The sequence below is a fragment of the Heterodontus francisci genome, chromosome 29 (genome assembly GCF_036365525.1).
Source record: "Heterodontus francisci isolate sHetFra1 chromosome 29, sHetFra1.hap1, whole genome shotgun sequence".
Taxonomy (NCBI): domain Eukaryota; kingdom Metazoa; phylum Chordata; class Chondrichthyes; order Heterodontiformes; family Heterodontidae; genus Heterodontus; species Heterodontus francisci.
The window spans coordinates 29576667-29589730 of NC_090399.1; the positions used below are offsets into that span (position 1 = coordinate 29576667).

At 43.3% G+C, this 13064-nt stretch overlaps 2 protein-coding genes across 3 annotated transcripts in view; one reads left to right on the forward strand and one right to left on the reverse strand.

Moving 5' to 3' along the window:
• Positions 1-9260, forward strand: part of mrps18b (mitochondrial ribosomal protein S18B) — a 38015-nt gene extending 28755 nt beyond the window's left edge. Inside the window, exons 4-7 of the mRNA XM_068009654.1 lie at positions 2116-2184; positions 4127-4193; positions 4744-4803; positions 6322-9260. Of these exons, the coding sequence (XP_067865755.1) occupies positions 2116-2184; positions 4127-4193; positions 4744-4803; positions 6322-6542 (417 nt within the window). The 3' untranslated portion in view covers positions 6543-9260. The remainder of the gene's footprint in view (positions 1-2115; positions 2185-4126; positions 4194-4743; positions 4804-6321) is intronic.
• A 399-nt stretch (positions 9261-9659) lies between these two features.
• The window catches only part of abcf1 (ATP-binding cassette, sub-family F (GCN20), member 1), an 83458-nt gene continuing 80053 nt past the window's right edge, over positions 9660-13064 (reverse strand). For both annotated transcript variants that reach the window (XM_068009653.1, XM_068009652.1), the window contains 2 exons: positions 12942-13014; positions 9660-11812 (listed from right to left, as the gene is read on the reverse strand). In XM_068009653.1, coding sequence (XP_067865754.1) covers positions 11646-11812; positions 12942-13014 — 240 coding nt within the window. In that variant the 3' untranslated portion in view covers positions 9660-11645. The remainder of the gene's footprint in view (positions 11813-12941; positions 13015-13064) is intronic.

Genomic DNA, 13064 nt, shown 5'->3' on the forward strand with positions numbered 1-13064 from the left:
CCAAATCCCCTTGAAGCCTCCTTGCATCCTCCTCCCAACTTACATTCCGTCTTAGATTCCGTCTTAGTTTTGTGTCGTCCTGCAAATTTGGAAATGATACAATTGGTCCCCACATCCAAGTCATTTATATAGATTGTAAACCGCTGTGGCTCAAGCACTGATCCTTGTGGTACACCACTAGTAACAGCCTGCCATCCTGAGAATGACCCATTTATTCCTACTCTCTCTGATTTCTGTCTGTTAACCAATTTTCAATTCATTGCAGTATATTACCCCCAATCCCATGTGGGACCTTATCAAAAGCCTTCTGAAAATCCAAATACACCACTTCCACTGGTTCTCCTTTATGCTACAAGTAACATCCTCAAAAAAAACTCCAACAGATTTGTCAAACATGATTTCTCTTCCACAAATCCATGTTGACTCTGCCCAATCATATCATTATTTTCCAAGTGTCCAGTTATCTCATCTTTTATAATAGATTCTAACATTTTCCCTACTACTGATGTCAAACTAACAGGTCTCCATTTTCTCTCTCACTCTTAAATGGGGGGGTGGGGGGGGGGTTACATTTGCTACTTTCCATTCTGCAGGAACCCTTCCTGAATCTATAGAATTTTCAAAGATAACCACCAATGCATCTATTATATCGATAGCCACCTCCTTCAATACTCTGGGGTGTAGTTCATAGAGTCATAGAGAGATACAGCACTGAAACAGGCCCTTCAGCCCACCGAGTCCATGCCGACTATCAACCACCCATTTATACTAATCCTATATTAATCTCATTTTTCCCTCTCACATCCCTACCTTCTCTCCATTCTCCTACCACCTACCTACACTAGGGACAAAGTTTTTTTCACAATGGCCAATTTACCTATCAACCCGCAAGTCTTTGGCATGTGGGAGGAAACCGGAGCACCCGGAGGAAACCCATACGGTCACAGGGAAACTTGCAAACTCCGCACAGGCAGTACCCAAAACCGAACCTGGGTCGCTGGAGCTGTGAGGCTGCGGTGCTAACCACTGCGCCACTGTGCCGCCCATCTGGTCTAGGGGATTTCAATCCAATTAATTTTTCGAGTGCTACCTCTTTATTAATTACTCTCAGTTCCTCATTATTGCAAGTCCCTTGGTTTCCTAGTATTTCTGGGAGATTTTCTGTGTCTTCCTCCATGAAGACAGATTATTTGTAGCTATATTAAGTAGTTTAACAATTAAGCTATAAATTTAATACAGCACTTGTATCTCACTGGACCTAGTTTTAAAAAACTGGCCAACCAATCACCTACCTGCTCAGCTAAATAATGCCACTGGACCTCAGGTCTCAGGCCTTGCTCCCTCTCTTGGACCGCTCCTTTTGTAAAATACCAGAACACCACCTCTCTTTTTTTTTCTCCACTGTACTGAATTCCCTCAGTGACCAAATTGCTGAGTTACTCGGTAGATGTACACTCCATTGAAGTGGATTTTTTGCTACTTTGAGAATGGAACCAGGTGAGAGCAGTCCCACCCATTAGTGGACGACATTGGAGAGGTGTTGGAGGAGGAATGTGTCAGAGGCTACAGACAAGTTGAGAAGGACTCTTGTCAAAACCCTTCACAATTTTGGATCCCTCTATTTAATCTATCCTTAACCTTCTGTGAGAACAACCTGAGCTTCTCTAATCTCTCCACATAACTGAAGTCCCCCATCCCTGGTACCATTCTAGTAAATCTCCTCTGCAACCTCTCCAAGGCCCTGACATCCTTCCTAAAGGTGTGGTTCCCAGAATTGAACACCGTGCTCCTGCTGAGGTCTAGCTGTGGTTTTTATAAAAGATGAACATAACCTCCTAGCTTTTCTATTATACGTCTGTTAATAAAACTAAGGATCCTATATGTTACTTCAGCAGCCTTATCGACTTGGGGTTAGATAAAGAGGGGAGGGAGGAGGGTCGTGTGGAGTCTCGATGCCAACACAGACTAAGTGGCTTGTATGTGCTGTAGACTCTGTAATTCTATGTGACTTGTCTTGCCACCTTCAAAAGATTTGTGTACGTAAACCCGAGGCCTCTCTGTTCCTGCACCCCCTTTGAAATTGTCCTGTTTTAATGAGCTGCTTTTCTTACACAGAGAGGGGACAAGATCAGTGGTAATCCCTGCCCAATATGTCGAGATCCGAAGATTCAGGTTGACCACAGGGTGAGTATTTCCATTCGTAGAAACGCCTGCAGGTTCTAATAGTTCCTGGGATGCGGATGACTCCTGCAAAGCTGCATTCTGGCATTTTCCTAACAAGGTGGCAGTGGGCTTTAAGGAATTTCTTTGCAACCATGACTTGCTAGGCTACTTTTGAAGGGCTTTAACAGTCAACCATAGAGTCATTTATGGCACAGCAGGAGGCCATTCAGCCCATTGAGTCCATGCCAGCTCTCCACGGAACAATCCAGTTAGTCCCACTCCCCTGCTTCATCCCCGTAGCCGTGCAAGTCTAGTTCTCTCAAGTGTCTATCCAACTTCCTCTTGAAGTCATTGGTTGACTGTGTCCGCCTCCATCACCCTTGTGGGCAGCGAGTTCCAGGCCATTACCACCCACTGCGTTAAAATCTTCCTCATAGTTTTAGGCAAGAGATATAGGGGGACTTTCAATCTGTGTCCCCTAGTCATTAGTTAATGGGAAAAAATTTTCCTCATCTAACTTAACTAAGCCTGCCATAATGTACACTTGTATTAAATCTCGTCTCAATCTCCTTTTGTTCTAAGGAGAACAAACCCAGATTTTCCAACCTAACCTTGTAATTAAAATCCCCCATTCCTGGAACCATTCTGGTAAATCTCCTCTACACCCTCTCGAGGACCCTCACATCCTTCCTAAAGTGTAGTGACCAGTACTGGATGCAATACTCAAATTGGGGCCTAACCAGAACTTTACAAAAGGTTCAGCATAACTTCCCAGCATTTGTACACAATGCCAGTATTTATGAAGCCCAAGATCCCATATGCTTTGCTAATCACTCTCTCTCTCTCTCTCTCTCAATATGTCCTGCCACCTTCAAAGATCGATGCACATGTGCCCCCAGGCCCCTCTGTTCCTGCACAGTCTTTAGAACTGTGCCATTAAGTTGCCTCCCTATTCACACAGTGCAGACTAGACCAAGTAAAGATGGCAAGTTTTAATGCCTGAAGAAAATTTGTTAAGCAGCTGGGCTTTTATGACAGTCATTTTTAATGTCAGCCCTGAAATTTTTTTTTTTCTTTCTCATCTTAGTGTTCAAATCCCTATTTCTGTAATTGCCTCCAATGCTCCCAAAATCTATCTCTTCCTCCAGTACTGGTCTCTTGTGCACCCCTCTTTTTTTTTCCCCCCCGCCACCCACTACTTTGCTCCGCCATTGGCAGCCGTGTCTTCAGGTGTCTAGGCCCCAAGCTGTGGAATTCCCTGTCTAAGCCCCTACCCCTCTCTCCTTTTTAAGTCGCTTCTTAAAACCAACCTCTTTGGTCACCTGTCCTAGTATCTCCTTGTGTAGCTTGGTGTCAAATTTTTGTCTGATTATGCTCCTGTGGAAATGCCTTAGGACATTACAGGAGCTATATAAATACAAGTTGATGATGATTACAGCTATTGGGAAAGATTGAGCAGGTTGGGGCTTTCTTCTTCAGAAAAGAGAAGACTTAGAGTTGACCTGGTGGAGGTCTTTGAAATTGCAAATGGGTTGGACAAAATTGATGTGGTCCACTTGGGGGAGAATCCAAAACTAAGGGCCATAAATACAAGAGTTAATCAGTGCAATAGGGAAATAAGGAGAGATTTGTTTAGCCAGAGTGGTTAGCATGTGGAACTCATGACCTCAGGAAGTTGTCGAGGTGAATAGCATGGATGCTTGCAAAAGGAAATTGGACAAGAGTACATGAGAGAATGGGAATCGGAAGATCTGCTGAAAGGCTGAAATGAGGCAGGTGGATTGGGAGGAGACTCGTGTGCTGTGTAAGGACCGACACAAACTTGTTGGGCCATAAGGCCTGTTCCGACGTTGTATATTCAATGTACTTCATTTAGATAATTTAAATGGCAAAACTCGGGCTGCGCTTATATTGTCCTGATCGTATGGTTCTCCATTGAGACTCTGGGCTCTATTTCCTGCAGAATGTGAAGCTCCTGGAGCAGTTTATTTGTCCTCACTCTGGTGTCATTTATCATCCGACCAGAACCGGTAAGCATCTGATTCATTACTATATGACTTTCGATATGCAGAAGTTCAATGTTTAAACAAAATTTGAATTCTCTCACTGGTGAAGTGCTCAGCAAATTGGCTCGTATCATGATTCAGTGAAACTATCCAATGAATGGCTGAACCCGATAGGTCGCCAAGTCAATCGTCGCTTTGTGATGATCGTAACCAGAGGTAGGGAGTAGTATATAACTGTTGGTCAGACACTGTCCTTTCGTTCTCTGGCACTGGGTCAGACACTGTCCTTTTTCCCCTCTGGGACCGGGTGGGGCAGTGGGTCAGTCACTGTCTTTCTTTTTCCCCCCCCGACCCAGGACTTGGTGGACAGATGGAAGAGTTTTGCCTTTGCTTGTCATATTTCCTGATATTCAACATTCTGGGAAGTGATTTCATAGCTGCACTCTGATGTATCACATGATCTGCACCCAGTTCTCAACCCTGTGGTTTTGTGCTCGGACAGGTAGTTGGGGTTTGTGCGTGTTTTGTTCTCTTACTGTGAGTGATAACTTTGCTTCATCTCATTTGATCCTAGGTGTTTGTATGAAACAGTACAAGAAGTTGACCAAAGCAATACAGGATGCTAAGGATCACGGTAAGATGTCTGGGGAATAGGGAGTGCAATGATGTATAATGACCAATTTTGGGGGTGGGAGAGAAAAGGAAGGGGGTTATGGAAAAATCCTGATCCAATTACAATCTGTGCTTAAACCTCTGGTGTAGCACATAGGTAGCGCAATAAGTCAGACCCTCCATTTAACCTGAGACTTGGGGGATGCACACTGTCCTTGAACCTCAGGGATTCAATTCTAGCCAACAGAGAGGAAATAAATAAAAGCAAAATACTGCAGATGCTGGAAATACTCAGCAGGTCTGGCAGCATCTGTGGATAGAGAAGCAGAGTTAACGTCTCAGGTTAGTGACCCTTCTTCAGAACTGGCAGATATTAGAAATGTAAAAGGTTTTAAGCAAGTAAAGGGAGGGGTGTGGTGCAAAAATAACAAAAGAGAAGGACAGAGAATAACTGACCAGAAGGTCATGGAACAAAGGCAAATGGTATGTTAACGGTGTGCTGAAAGACAAAGCAGTAGTACAGAGAAGGTATGAATAGACTATAAAGCACAAAGCACTCCAATACTAACATTATAAAAAACACAAACAGCGGGTAGGCACAGTAGAAACAAACTAAACAAATAAGAGGAAATAAAGTTCAGTTCAGCCAAAGGATTATTGTAGCCCGGAGTCTGCAATACACAAATTCCCAGTGAAGAATTCTCTTTCATGAGTTTGACATTTCATCAATGATGCATAATCCCTGCTTGTTGATGACACACTGTAACCTCCTCTAGCCTTACAAACTTCAGAGTTCTCTACGGGCCTCTTGCACATCCCCAATTTTTTGTTTTTGCTGTCATGGGATGTGAGCATTGCTGGCAAGGCCACTATTTGTTGCCCATCGCTAATTGCCTTTAGTCACTCCATCATTGGCTGTGCCTGCAGCTGCAATTTTGCAACCCCTCCTCTCCCCATTTTTAAGATGCTCCTTAAAACCTGTGCCTTTTAATCATGTGTCCTAATATCTTTGTGGCTCGGTGTCAAATTTTGTTTGATAACACTCCTGTGAAGCAGCTTGGGGTGTTTTATTATGTTAAAGGTCCTGTATAAATGCAAGGTGATGGTAATCTGGTAAAATTGGTCTCTGAACCAGACGACAAAAATCCCCCTTTTGTATCCCTGTTCTGTTCTGAGCTGGCTGATCTCAGTAGGTCCACTGTGATCTACAGTTGGAGATAGTGAGGTGAAATGAGGCTGCTTCCTGTCAGCCTGTGGCTAGAAACAGGTAAGCGATCGATCACTGGGCAAGGGCAGAACTGTGATGTCCACTGGTCCTGGGTGAGCACGGGGGAAGCTCATGACTGAACTGGAACCCAGTTAGTGTTTTTTTTTTAAGGATGAGGCTGGCTGCATTGAGGGAATGTCATTTTATACTTGTTTACAGGAAAACAATAAATGTAGTATTCAAGGCTGGGTTCCTGAGTGGTACAAATTTACTCTGTCCAGTTTGGACTGGCCACACCGTCCTGCTAATTACATTTCTTGCACCCTGTTACAGGTTTGCTCGGATTCCAAGTCCCGCACATTGAGATCAATCTGGATGATTACTCTAGATCCCACGGGGCAGTGGGCAAAACTCCTCCTCCTCCCTGGAAGGAGGGACCCTGGTACAGCTGGTACCAGTGGCAGGAACCACCTGAGAAGGAGATCACTCGGATTCGCAAGATGTACAAACCCTTCCTGAAGGAGGATGTAACTCACACTTCAACTAAAACATAGCTTTTGAAATGAACCTAGCAACTACTGACCAAGCCACATGGATGTGATTCTGGAGTGTGTTCAATTAAAATTGTTTCTCAATAAAATGTGAATACAGTCAGCAATGTAGCCTACTTGTAAAGTTGGTGATGGATTGGGACTTGATGGTAAATATCCCACCAGAGTCAGATTGACTTCATTTTTAAGATTAGATTGTGCAGTGAATTGAAATATTTCGTGTTAAACATTTATTAGTTGAGGGAGCAGAGATTTGAGGATAACAGCTTGGGGGAGAGTGTAGTGTTCTCTAGAGCCTAAAAGCTTGAGATTTAAGAGGCATTCAAAATTCAAGGGTTTTAATAGAGTAGAAATGTTCCTATGAAATGCCTTGGGATGTTTAACTCCATAAAAAGTGCTATATAAATAATGTTGATAATTTAAGGTAAAGTACACAGGACAGATATTTAAGATGCAAATTAAGTAAAGGGGGAAATGAGGAAAAATTTATTTACTTGGCGAGCTGTGATCTGGAATGTACTGTCCAAAAGCGTGGTGGGAACAGATTCAGTAGTCTTTCAAGAGGGAATGTGATAAATACTTGAAGGGGAAAAAGTTGGAGCAGTGGGGCTACTTGTATAGCCCTACCAGAGACAGCATAGGAACAATAGGCTGAATGGCCATCTTCCAATCTGTATCATTCTGAATGCTATGAAAATGCATAACCTAGAGGTTAGGTCTGAGAATACAAACTTCTGCAAGGCCTGGTGCCACCATGATCAGTTATACCAATTCACTCACATTTCATGAATTAGAATTAGAACATTACAGCGCAGTACAGGCCCTTTGGCCCTTGATGTTGTGCTGACCTGTGAAACCATCTGACCTACACTATTCCATTTTCATCCATATGTCTATCCAATGACCACTTAAATGCCCTTGAAGTTGGCGAATCTACTACTGCTGCAGGCAGGGCGTTCCACGCCCTTACTACTTTGAGTAAAGAAACTACCTCTCACATCTGTCCTATATCTATCACCCCTCAACTTGAAGCTATGTCCCCTCGTGTTTGCCATTACCATCCGAGGAAAAAGACGCTCACTATCCACCCTATCTAACCCTCTGATTATCTTATATGTCTCTATTAAGTCACCTCTCCTCCTCCTTCTCTCCAACGAAAACAACCTCAAGTCCCTCAGCCTTTCCTCGTAAGACCTTCCCTCCATACCAGGCAACATCCTAGTAAATCTCCTCTGCACCCTTTCCATAGCTTCCACATCCTTCCTATAATGCGGTGACCAGAACTGCACGCAATACTCCAGGTGCGGTCTCACCAGAGTTTTGTACAGCGGCAGCATAACCTCGTGGCTCCGAAACTCGATCCCCCTACTAATAAAAGCTAACACACCATATGCCTTCTTAACAGCCCTATTAACCTGGGTAGCAACCTTCAGGGATTTATGCACCTGGACACCAAGATCTCTCTGTTCATCTACACTACCAAGAATCTTCCCATTAGCCCAGTACTCTGCATTCCTGTTACTCCTTCCAAAGTGAATCACCTCACACTTTTCCGCATTAAACTCCATTTGCCAGCTCTGCAGCCTATCTATGTCCCTCTGTACCCTACAACATCCTTCGGCACTATCCACAACTCCACCGACCTTAGTGTCATCTGCAAATTTACTAACCCACCCTTCTACACCCTCTTCCAGGTCATTTATAAAAATGACAAACAGCAGTGGCCCCAAAACAGATCCTTGCGGTACACCACTAGTAACTAAACTCCAGGATGAACATTTGCCATCAACCACCACCCTCTGTCTTCTTTCAGCTAGCCAATTTCTGATCCAAAGCTCTAAATCACCTTCAACCCCATACTTCCGTATTTTCTGCAATAGCCTACCGTGGGGAACCTTATCAAACGCCTTACTGAAATCCACATACACCACATCCACTGCTTTACCCTCATCCACCTGTTTGGTCACCTTCTCGAAAAACTCAGTAAGGTTTGTGAGGCACGACCTACCCGTCACAAAACCGTGCTGACTATCTCTAATGAACTTATTCTTTTCAAGATGATTATAAATCCTGTCTCTTATAACCTTTTCCAACATTTTACCCACAACCGAAGTAAGGCTCACAGGTCTATAATTAACGGGGCTGTCTCTACTCCCCTTCTTGAACAAGGTTCATGGTTATTGTCATAGAGTTGTGCTGCTCCTTGTATCCTTCCTGCTTGTGATAGCTTAAAACCTTGCTTGCTAATGCTCAGTTCATCTCTCCCATCAAATTCCCAAAAGAACAAGCAGAAAGGGGAGCAGGGTCTCTGAGCATGACATACTCATCTGCCCTCGCTGGGACAAACATGGTAAATCAAGTTCGTAAATCAAGCATGTCCTAGGCCAATGTTAACAATTAATCAAACAGCCTAGAGGTTCATTCTTTCTCTTTGGTTTCAGCTGACAAGTGTTGCATGATCGTAGTGAACCTATTTGGACACGTAGCCAGAACTTAGTGCTCTGTTTCCTCGTGCAGTTAATCTGCAGCTGTATTATATGCTGTGCTGATTTGGGGCAGGGACCAGAGATCCCACAATCACACCACTGCAGGACTATATCAAAGCTCTTTGCAATGGAGTAAATGGAATGTGCCCCTACTAGTAGAATAGGCAAAAATAAATTCTACGTGATTTTTGCAGCCTCACTTGTAACATCATAATGCAATAATTCTGTACACTGAGTAGCGACTGTGACTCTTTTCTGTTCAGTAACATTACATTTGGCTAGTTGAAGCTAGGTGACACACTAAAGCAGTTAAAAGCTTTAAGAATAAATTAGGAGTGAGATGAGCTATTTTTAAAGATAGCTTTCCTCAATGGGAATATCTCAAGCTGGAGATTGAGAATATTAACCACCTGGAAAAGGTGAGCCTCAGCCCCTCTGCCCATCAGTCATCACTGTGAAAATGCCCAGCCTGTTAGGGTACCATATTGATCAAATAAATTATGCCTCTAATAATTTTACCACCCCAATAAAATCTCTGTTCTTTAACTGTGCATTGCCTATTTCCAGGCCACCACCTGTGCTGTAACAACTGTGGTTCTACAGTACAAAAATAGATGGCAGCATTTTTCCATGGTTCTAGTGTAAAATAATTTTATTTGGATGCTCAAGATTTTTTGTGGTATCTTCATTTCAATTAAAAAGCAGTCCTGTGAAGCAAATGCACCAAATGCTTATTTCTACTTGGCACAGGATTAGTGCAAATGCAAAGTAGAACATGCCTTGGTAAAAGAATAAAGTCCACCATGCAATCCCACAATTGACCAAATGACCAGAGCAGATTTAAAACATTGGGCCAAACTGCTGCCCAACATTTAGACAGCCTGTCCAACAGATCTGAGCTTCTCCAGGACTAATCCCATACACTTGTGTACCACAGGTAGCTATAACCTGATAGGAACTGCAGCTGCAAGTTATATTCCACCACAATGAACAAATAATTGAGGTTGTGAAGGGACAGATGATCAGTGGCGAGAGACTGGACCATTTTAATCCACTTCACCCCAGTGGCAGCAGTAATCTGGGGAAGGCAGAACATAGATTAGGTGCAGAACGATGCTTCTTCTACACCACCCCGTCGAGTGTTTCCAGGGCCGGTTTGATGCAGAGCACAGCTTGATCTAATGTGCCTTAACTTTAATACACCTTTATGGTAGTTCAACTATTTCACAAGCAATCACTGAGCAAATGTAAATACACCACCAACTCTGAAATCTCTTTTCTTGCTGTAGTATTGAGACCCCATCTGCACCTCATTTAAGATGAAACCCTTTTAGGTAGCTTGTAAACATGCTGAATTCTGAGACCAGTCAGTATACTTGAACTGGCTGTAATGCAGTAAACAACTGAAAAAGACAGGACTGCCACATCATCTATATTTAACTCCCAGATACTTACAAAACAGGGTTTAAAAATCCAGTTCCAGTCACTGCATTGAGCTTTACATCCATTTAATCAAACAATCGGACATGACTCACTTGTTGCCCTGGCTCGATAGCAGCCTGTATTCCATGCAGTCCAATTCCCATCTGAGTGACTAACAGCAACTAAACTTAAGTCCCAGTACTGGATTTTCTTTTTGGGTGAATGTGGGTTGAGTATGGATTGGGATGGTGCCATTAGGGAGTGGCCACTTTCTGGCTGGTTTTCTTGCATGCTCCAGTATAATACAATTCTGCCATGAAAGCACTTTCATAGATGGGGATTGTTATATCCATAATCTAATTTTTTTTCTGATTTAATGTTACAGCTGAAATGCTTGGCTAAGCACAAACATTGCTGCTGCCACCTCTTATTGGGACAGGTTTAGTTTCTGGTCAGCTCATACAAATATGTCCTGCAGCCTCTGAGGAATGTCAACTTTGCCACAAAAGCTGCTGTCAGGATAACACAGGCCCTGCACCAATCCATCTTTGGGTCCTGTTCATCTCATGGTGTCTCTTCAAATCACCCTTGTGTGAAAGGCATCAAGAGGGTCAGATTGAACAGCCAAGGAACAGCTCTCTAGCTGGGCTGAATGCTGCCACACTTGTCTGAAAAAGACCCAATAACAGAAAAAAGCAGCTGTAGCCAAGCTAAGGGACCCACTTCTGAACTGAAATCTGAACTGCTCTCCCTTATAACAGTGAAACAACAGATATTGCTTGAAATGCACAGCAGGCCCATCTGTGCCTGGAAAGAGGCAAGTGCTTCAAATTCAGAATTCAGTTCTAGAGAGCCCACCCAGAATGTTAAATCTGTCTCCTCTTTCAGATGCTAACTAACCTGTCCATGTTCAGAATTATCTATTTTTTAATTTCATATTTTCAATATTTTACTATCTTTTTGACCCAAAAAGATGCAAACACTTGTATATCAATTGAAAATAGTCCCTTGGTTGGCATTTTTAAAGTATGAAATACATCAGGCACAAGGCTGCAGATTGTCATTAAATAATTTCTGCATATCTCAATGTGAGGCTTCATGAGGCTGCTCCACATCCTGTTGCAGTTTTATTTCATTGAGTGCTTCTGTTCATTTGCAGCGTTGGCTGCAAGGATTTCGACCCATCAGTCCTGGGGTCTCAATCCTTCTGCTTGCGGTTGATGGTCTCTCCCAGCGCCTCCAGCACCTCATGTTTGTAATCGTCAAAGCTGCCGTCAATCTGGTTCACTCTTTGCTCCTCCACCACCCAGAGCTGGCAGTTTGTCTCGGTGATCAACCGGGCATCATGGCTCACGATAATTACGGCTGTGCAAGGAGATGGAAGAAATATTATAGCACAAGCCACGTATCAGTCTGTGTTGAGTTAACACTAGCAGCACTGCACTCTATTAACACACTGTACATCATATAGCACGGGCTCTGTATCAGTATTTGTTTGTGCTGGCTTAACACAAGCAGTGTCCTTGTACTTGGGGTGGGCAGGGAAGAGTGTGCAGAGCTTGGACTCGCCGTCCTGATCATGATTCACTAACTACAGCGCGGGGTGGAGAGAAAATCTGGCTTGGCTGCGATATTCAAAACTCAAGTTCATCCATGGAAAACAGCTATTTAGTTTTTGAAGGGTGGCGGGGGGTGGAATTCTTGCTCCTGATTGAAATGCATGCGGATGTTAGGGAAAGAAAAGATTGATTAAAAAAAATTGTTCCGCACAGTTGAACAGCCTGCCAACGTTCAGTCTTGGCTCACAACATATCCAATTGGACAAGACACCATCAGGCACTTGGGAACTACAGCACAGTAAGAGGCAGCATCTTTAGAAGAAAAACTGCAGGTGAAGAATATTCAGGCACCACTTTAGGATGTCAAGGTCTTGGAGAGGATGCAGAAGGGATTTACCTGAATAATACCAGGGATGAGGGACTTGTGAGGGGCCAGGAGAAGCTGAGATTGCTCTACTCAGAGCAGAGAAGATTTGAAAGAGGTGTTCAAAATGATCAGAATAAGTAAAAAAAACTTTCCAGTGGCAGAACAGTTGGTAACTGGAGAACACAGATTTCAGGTGATTGGCAAAAGAACCAGAGGCAACAAAGGAAACTTTTTAAACACAGCAAGTTATGATCTGGAATGCACTGCATGAAAAGGATGATTGAAACACATTCATTAACTTTTAAAAATAAACTGGATAAATACTAGAAGGAAAAAAAATACAGGGTTATGGGGAAAGAGCAGGGGAGTGGGATGAGTTGGATAGAACTACCAAGGAGCCAATGCAGGCACAATGGGCTAAATGGTTCCTGTGCTGTATCATTCTATTTCAAGGAGGAGTCCCTCACCCAGGGAATCATCCACAGGTAGTTTCTACAGCAGTGAGGCAAGAAACACAAACAACCACATTAGGTTAGCCCGGCCCTCAGACAGTATGATGCAGACTCACCTCCTTTGTAGACATTAATTGCGTCAGCCAAAGCATCAATGGACTCTATGTCCAGGTTGTTTGTGGGTTCATCCTGCAATTCGGAACAGATCAGTCAACATTTCTTCAAAATGTAAATTGGTC